General features: G+C 35.1%; 1 protein-coding gene across 1 annotated transcript in view; it reads right to left on the reverse strand.

Moving 5' to 3' along the window:
- Positions 1-424: 424 nt before the first annotated feature.
- Positions 425-9,014, reverse strand: part of LOC106463527 — a 28,431-nt gene continuing 19,841 nt past the window's right edge. Inside the window, exon 4 of the mRNA XM_022391048.1 lies at positions 425-965. Coding sequence (XP_022246756.1) covers positions 727-965 — 239 coding nt within the window. The 3' untranslated portion in view covers positions 425-726. The remainder of the gene's footprint in view (positions 966-9,014) is intronic.

Raw genomic sequence — 9,014 nt, forward strand, 5'->3', positions numbered from 1 at the left:
TGTGTATTTAAGTACTTGAAGTTCTTCAAGAGCTATTGATGGTTGTCTGACTGAGAGGCCCCCCAGTAGCACAGCGGCATGTCCTACGTACTTTGGATTGGCTAAAGTGAAGCACAAAGCTAATCTGTGCCCACCACAGGTATCGAAACCCGATTTTAGCACCGTACATCTGCAGAATTACCGCTGAGCCACTGGGGGCAACTACCAATCTATGTGTAACAACTTGTGCATAAAATTGTGTTGTATGCTGTGTCGTTTATACTGATTGGATCGTATTATTCCACGAGCACTAACAAATCGTATTGTTCACACAAAATGATCTTGTAATAAAATTAGTGTGAACGTGTAATAAAAAATAGTTTACAAAAATGAAAGTACTTGTGTTACAAAAAATAATCCATGTCGACAACAAATTTTCATTTTATTTTTAGAGTACAGAGCCGGCATTATTTTTTTAAACAGAAAATCATAATGGGTTACCTTAGATATAAGCCGTTACACACGCGTTTCCTTGCATATAGATGCTGACCTTCTTAACGTTTCATTTATTACTGTTTAAAGTTATTTTTGAAACAAAAAAACTGCACGAATTTGCCAAACATCACAGACATTAAGTAGATAGACTGAAAACAACATCAACAAAACATTAATTTGCGTGTCCTTCTGGCGGCAACTTCCTGACACGACCAGCGACGTTGTCTCAGCGATCAATTTGAAGCGCGTTAATCACAAATTTTTCCCCACGTCTTCGTGGCATACCTCCATATAGTTTGGGTCTCTCAATACGTCTTTTATCATTTCTTTTAGCATGGTATAACGAGGTATAATAGGATAAAGTCTCGCGTCTCTGTATGCTAGATTCAATTCATGAACGATATTCCGCAGGTTTGTATATTTCTTCAGAAGACGGTAGAGGTCGTTAATGAGCTGCTGATTTTCGTCTTCAATAGCTTCAATACTCATTCCTAAATTAATAGAAAACAACAAAAATGATGAATAAATACTTTATTTCATCGATTGAAACCTTAATATTTTTATTCTTAGGCTCCCATCTAATTCAACCATTATCTCCTTAAGAAGCCTTCTGGATGACGCCTTACATCTTTATCTAAATTTCTTATGAGACGACGAGTCTTTGGTTAAGTAAATTAGCGAATGAGAGAGAGAGAGACTAACGAGCGCGAGGTAGCTCGCCGCTTTTACCATTAAAGGTTGGTCACATCATTATCTTAACTACTGACGTGCCCTGTAGTCTGGTTCCGTGATATATAAGTACTCACGTACCACAGAAGCTTATTTTCCAGCGTCTGTTTTGTCTTCTTATACACCTCTTCAGTATAAATATTGCTTGTTAGGCTCATCGTTATATTTAAGTAAAATACATTTCATACATTTACATGTTGTTGTTTTTTTTTGTCGTTGTTTTTAATTAAACGCCATATGAAGTAGTCATTTATAATTGGATTTTCCTTACTAAGGAAATCTATCTTTCCTTAACTATCCTTATAAGACTAAAATAAAATGCTGCACGCCGCTGCAGGGTTCATAGGACCCCTCGTGATCCGCAGAGATTCCAATGTACTGATAAAAATTCTCCATTATCCCCAGTTACTTTTATATCTACCCCAAAGGAGTAAGTACCCGAGAAAACAAATCGTTAGGATAGCCACTCGTGGTACCTCAGTAAGTGAGCCAGGTTTCGTCCTGCTATCTTGTGAGGGGGGATATGAACTTCAAAAATGGCGTCCCCGGGATCCCAGGGGAGGGAGAAGCACAAACACAAAATTTAATATCAGATTTCAACTCGGTAACCCTGAAAACATAATCCTAGGCCCCCATAGTGACCGGGTGGCCTATTGGGGAGGCTACTTCAGTTACCCCCTTAGTAGGGGCTAAATAAGGATGCCCGCTGGATCACCCCGAGTTCGTCTGCCAAGTTTGGTCCTGCTAGCTCCAAAAGTGGGAGAAGAGTTTGCGGACAAACAAATTCACAAACCCACAACGTGAATGAATAAAGGATTATCATTGTGAAAGCTGGTTTTATAGATCACGGGTTTTTACTGTGATAACTGAGAGAAAAACTTATTGAAACGAATTAAGTTTAATGCAGAAACTTTTAGGAACAAACTACTTATACTGGTTAGTTATCATAATATTTATGAAGTGTTTGTTTTGAAATGATTACACTACCAGTTTGCCAAGTTTTCAGAATATGTGTGTTCAGGTATCGTTAATAAACAATCAAGTTAGAATATAAGTGTAATATAGAACAGGTTCACCTAAGGAAGATTACATCCTATAAACCAGTGTTAAGCCTAATTATGATTTTTTGAAAATAAAAACTGTTATTTTATTTCGTATAATGTTTTATACGAAACTTTTTATTGCAGAAGCGTAAAATAATCGTTTTGTAACGTTAGTGGTTTTATTCTGTCATTTTAATTTTTCATCCCTTGCAAGACAAAAGCCCGAACAGAAAAAAAAATCACAAAATATTCGTTAGAAATTAAACTACTGCTTAAGCTATTTTTTTACAGTTACATAAAAAAGAAAAGGAAAAGTTATAAAGTTATTTGTTAAATGTAAAATAAAATATTTCAAACCCAAGCAATTTGCAAATAGTGATTGACGTGTCGAAAATTATTTAGTAACGCCAAAGGGCGTACTTGAAGTTCGCACTAGAACTTGGGGTTCGCCAATAATGTGTATTCTTGACAAGATTGTTGTGCTCAACACTTTAAAAGTGTGAAATGACAGTAAGAAAGTCAAGGTGATTAGAGAAAACGGTTTGTTTTTTGAATTTCGCGCAAAGCTACACGAGGGCTATCTGCCCTAGCCGTCCCTAATTTAGCAGTGTAAGACAAGAGGGAAGGCAGCTAGTCATCACCACCCACCGCCAACTCTTGGGCTACTCTTTTACCAACGAATAGTGGGATTGACCGTCACATTATAACGCCCCCACGGCTGAAAGGGCGAGCATGTTTTGGTAGGACGGGGATTCGAATCCGCGACCCTCAGATTGCGAGTCGAGCGCCCTAACCACCTGGCCATGTCGGGCCTGATAACACTTATATTAAAATATTTCGTTGCACCAGAAAACGTTGCATGATAATTCACTTTTGCACGAATTGGTTATATAAAAGTTTAAATAACTATAATCATAATTGTAAAAATAAATAATTAACAACTTTGTTCACCAAGAAATAATCTCAGAAGTATACAAATCTATGAACACTAACTGGTTGTCCTGCATCTTCTGATACTGATTTCTGACCAAAAAAAAAATAACACGAGTTAATGAGATTTTCTGCGACATCATACCATCAGCTAGCCGTTACCTGTAAGGTTGATTAATGTCTACATCTGTCAAGTTCAGGTGAGTATAAGACATATACCGTAGAGGCAATTTTTATTTATTTTAAGTGACTTTTCTGATCAGTTTACATTTCTCGGTTATAGCTCACAGGACGGAAAGAGAAAACAACAGAGCATTTGGCAAGATGTGACAGTACATACATCGAATCTAGTTTTATTAGCTAGATTTTTAGTGACAAACCTGCGGGTCCAGTTTTAATAACAATGTAACCTGAAAACATATAGACTAAAAAACAACAGAAAAACGTAAGTATTTATGACCCAACCAACTAGATTTTTAGTGGCAAACCGGCGGATCTAGTTTTATTAACTATGTAACCTCAAAATATATAGACTAAAAAACAACAGAAAAACGTAAGTATTTATGACCCAACCAGCTAGATTTTTAGTGGCAAACCGGCGGGTCTAGTTTTATTAACGATGTAACCTAAAAACATATAGACTAAAAAACAACAGAACAACGTAAGTATTTATGACCCAACCATCTAGATTTTTTGTGGCAAACCGGCGGGTCAGCAGTAAGTCTAAGGACTTACAAAACTAAAAATCAGGTTTTGATACTCGCGGTGGGTCCATGGTGTAACTTTGTGCTTAAACACATGAACAAGATCCTTTGTGAATATTACGTACCCTAGTAAAGACATGATTAAAAGTACGTGTGACGGAACAAAGTTACATTTGAGGTCATAGGTGAAGGGTGACCCTTATGAGGCGTGTTAGCTTATTTATTGGTTTACTCCATTCCAGCCTTGTTATATAATAAGCACTCGTTCACAATATTGAAGATCACCAGTGTGTATATACGACTCTGAAGCTATCCAAGTATAACTCGATTTGAAATAGTGATTAGTCCTTTATTTTATTTTTACTGAAGTGAATTAAAAGTTTAATTTCATATGAAAGTTGCTATGAATTGTTCCAGAATTTCTTGCTTATATAAGCATAATACATTCATTCGTTTAAACAACAACGGACAGGCTAGTCACAATAACTGTCCGTGTAAATAAACCATTAATTTTTTAATAATTTCAGTAGTGAAAACAAAACAAAACTGGTTACTGTGTCTGGTTCATGGGTCAGTTGCCATGTTCATAGTTTGTTTGTTTTTTGTTGTTGTTTTTACTAAAATAAACAAATTATTTGGGATCATAGGTCAGCAATGTCATCAATACTTTTTTTTTTGTTACAAAAATAAATAAATTGTTTAAGTTCGTAGGTCAGCCATCGTGGTCCTTTTTTTTCTTTTTTGTTACTAGGATGAATAAATTATATGTTTAGAGATTCATAAATTTCTTAGATAAATGAATAAATGATTTAGCTTCACAGATCAATCACCATAGTAACCATTTCTTTCTTTACCACACAAATCAATGAATGGTTTTAAAATATTTAAAAGAAACCTACGAAAGACCTCTAATAAAAAAGTCAGAAATCCCCAAAAATGTAACATTTCGATAAATTAACTCAACGCTATCAAGTGTAATATTAATATGACAAAATAAACAGTTTCCAGCGTCAGATGACAGAAACAGCAATCAAATCAATAAGCAACGGTGGCAGCAACAAGAAGTTATAAGGTTGCTTCATCAGAAAAGAGAAATGGAGTTGGTCTGGATTCGTATTTATAATATCGCTTGATAAAGAGTCGCTTTTATACCTCCTACATTTGTCATTTTGTTCGTGAATAATTTCTTCCTATAAACTTTGGATGCTGTCCATTTACTGTTATTCTCTATCAAAATATATAAAAGAATACATCTGTGCTTATTCATCCAAAGGTCGACCTGTTTCGCCCATATCAGAGGAATAAAGAGTTTTCAAAGCAATTTTGTATATATACTTCCATCGAAAACAGTTTGGTTTGTTTCGAATTTCTCGCAAAGTTACACGAGGACTATCCGTCCTAGCCGTCCTTAATGTAGCCGTGAAAGACTAGAGGGAAGGCACCACCCACCACCAACTGTAGGGCTACTCTTTTACCAACGAATAGTGGGATTGACCGTTACATTATAAAGAACCCGCGACCCCTCAGATTGCGAGTCGAGCGCCCTAACCATCTGGCCATGCCAGGCCAAGAAAGTAATAGTGCCAAAGTATTTTGAGCTTATGAGACCCTTATGCTTCAAGAGTAAGGTATAACATATATTCTGAATTAACAGTAGAATCCATTAGTAAAAATAAATAATTAGTAAATAAAAGAAAATCGTTAATTAACACAATGGATTTCCTTAAAGAAAAATACAAAACTAAAACGGATTGGCAGTAGGTTAACTCGACAAGTGTAATAACAGCTTTTATGATTCCCGCGTTTTATTATATATTAAGAGCATTGTATCAATATATATATATATATACACATCAATGTTATTTTCATGATCCCCGCGTTTTCTTATACATTATGAGCATAGTATAATATGTGTGTATATATATATATAAGTATACATTATGAGCATGGTATAATATATATAAGTATACATCACTGTTCGTTCAAAATCAATTTATGGTTGAGAAAAACTAACGTCAAAGAAACGATATTTTTCATGTTTCTGAATAAACTGAAAGGAAGAGTGATGAGAATCTAAACAGACGAATGACTGTTCAATTTTGTTCACACATGAATGACCAGCAAAACGTGACATCCACACATAGTTATAAGGATTCTATTCTTCAGATTCACGCGCAAATTGACTGTCGAGGTCAAGTAATCTGTGATGCCCGAGAATCTAATAGCATCATATCAGTTCTAAAAAGGGCGCTCTCATGTGATATAAGAATAGTTCTTTCGATTGTAGTTAGAGGTCGCTGTTATATGATGTAAATAATAGCATTCAATATATTTTATAGACTAAAACGTTACATTAAAAGTAACTAAATTATTTTTAAATTAATTATATAAAATATTACGTTATTATTACTATAGCTATTACTTAATAAAACTGATAAAATTTTAAATGGTTATATATGAAACAATAAAGTTAAGTTCTTGTTTGTTTGTTTTTTTAGTGAACACTTAACGATTGGTTTTAAGTTCTTGGACAACACAAATGAAAACTACCTTCTAGTCTGATAGATTTTTATTTCGAGGGTGCTCACCCGTGTTGATCATCTGTGACAGTGTTTCTCAGGTTTCCAAAGAGGTCACGAGCTGTCTGCGCTGGTGCAACCTTTTTTCGGGGGTCTGGGCGGTGCACATATCGTCTTTGTTATGAACTATGTCGAACTGTTTTTTTCATCTTTGTAAAGATAAGGGGGGGGGGGGATCGCGACGACCAAAGCTTGGACGCGGAGGTCGTCTGGCAAATCCGGTTGAGAAACATTGATCTATGACGTCGATGGTGACGAGATTATTTTTGACATCTAATATGTGGGAACTTTATTTAATAACATAGGATATAGGGTTGTCTTTAACAATGTGATCACATTTAAGTTACGTAATCAATATGCTTTTACCTGCAAACAAACCTCAAGAATAAGTTAGTTGTAGGCTATTTTGAAAATTGAACTATATTCACGTATAATCGGAAGTGCACGAATGTTTTTTTGGTTTGTTTTTTGCATTGGTTTATTTATTATATAAAGCCAAAACATATATATATATATATTAAGTAAATCGAAGATTGACACTGCTTTAAAAAATCTTATTATCTTTTTTTTCGCTTGACAACTTGGAAGTGTACCGAATATTTTTTTTCTTCTCGTTATTGTTTTATCGTAATACAGTTTTGGATAATTGAAAATGTAAATACATAAGAAGGAGTGGCGAATTGTGTTTATATTGTATACACGGTGTGATTTGCTTTTCGAATCAAACTAAATTACTTTTATAAACATTTATTGAACGTGCGATACAATTTTAATTTGTTTGTTTTTTGTTTTGTTTTTGAATTTCGCGCAAAGCTACACGAGGGCTATCTGCTCTAGCCGTCCCTAATTTAGCAGTGTAAGACTAGAGGGAAGGCAGCTAGTCATCACCACCCACCGCCAACTCTTGGGCTACTCTTTTTACCAACGAATAGTGGGATTGACCGTCACATTATAACGCCCCACGGCTGAAAGGGCGAGCATGTTTGGTGTGACGGGGCTTCGAACCCGCGATCCTCAGATTACGAGTCGAGCGCCCTAACCACCTGGCCATGCCGGGCCCGATACAATTTTAAAACCCTGCTCACGAGCTAACAGATTAAGTCGAATATACATACTGTTACAGCCTCAGATTTGTACGTATCTTAACTGTTTGACTGTTTTCTCGAATTCCGCTCAAAGGTACTCGAGAGCTGTTTGGAACAGCCGTCCCTAATTTTGAAATGATAGGCTAGAGGGAAGGTAGCTAGTCAATACCCAATGCCACCTCTTGCTCTACTCTTTACCAACGGTTAGTAGAATTGACCACGGCTAAAAGAGCGAGATTGTTTGCGAGACGAGGGCAATAATCAGGGCATGCCAGGCCCGTATCGTAACTGCACGTTTCAATTAAACAAAGTCGAAACAACATGTCAGTTTACAAACATTCTATGAATAAAATTGATTTCTCGTACAAGTTACTTATGACAAAAGTTCGTATGTGATGGGTAGTGTATGAATTATATTTCATTAGTTGATTTTATAAAAAGAAAGTTTATAAATGTTTAAGAGTTTTCATATAATGCACATTTTGAAGGTTACAAAATTATTTTTTTTATTCTATAGAATTAAAGTTTGACAGAAAGAGTTTACACAAATTTATTACTAGAGAAATACACGTGTAATTATTATGTGTTTTGTTTTTTTTAGCGCAAAGCCACAGAAGTAGCTATCTGCGCTCTGTCCACCGTGAGGAATCGAACCCTGAATTTTAGTGTTGTAAATCCGTAAACATACCGCTGACCCATCAGGGGAACTATACATGCAACACACACACACACACAGTATAAAGCGAGATACAGTGATGTTTCGGCCAACTATGTGAGTATTAATTTCCTTCTGGTTTAAACTATAGACTTGAAGATTGAAATTACTGCTCTTAAATCAATTGTAATAATATTCAAAAAATATATACATTTACATAAATATCCCTGGGAGTTTACAAAACATTAACCAAACTTTGGTAGAAAAAAAAAATATTTTCATTTTTGTATACATATATACGGAATTAGCTCGTGAAAAACAAATTAATTGTAACAATTAACATATATGCCACATGCATGTATCACAATGTGCTTTACAATGCTAAGATTTAACATCGAATGTGTACATAAAACAATATTTACATGCAGGATGTGTACTGTGAGTTTTTCTTCTTATAGATCACCTCAAGCAAGTTTATTTGAATTCTTGACTTACACAAAGTGAAGTAAATTTACATAGTGTCAAAATTTACAACCCTGAGGTGTCATGGTAAAACAATAAGGCTAAATATAGTGGGAATACGTGGTCAAAAATGTAGGTATGTTATAGTTTAATTGTCTATAAAACATAGCAGGTAAAGAACATGTTAATTAGAAAACACAAAAACGGAGAAAACATACTTTTGAACAGAAGTTCTTGTAACAAGAAATATTTTTCACGTGGCAGCTTTTATTTCTATTATCATGGACAGAGTTGTAAGGTGCTGGTAAAACACTCATAGAGTGTAATATATTTTGTGACGAATTCATTATTCT

The sequence above is a fragment of the Limulus polyphemus genome, unplaced genomic scaffold (assembly GCF_000517525.1).
Source record: "Limulus polyphemus unplaced genomic scaffold, Limulus_polyphemus-2.1.2 Scaffold1430, whole genome shotgun sequence".
Classification (NCBI taxonomy): Eukaryota; Metazoa; Arthropoda; class Merostomata; order Xiphosura; family Limulidae; genus Limulus; species Limulus polyphemus.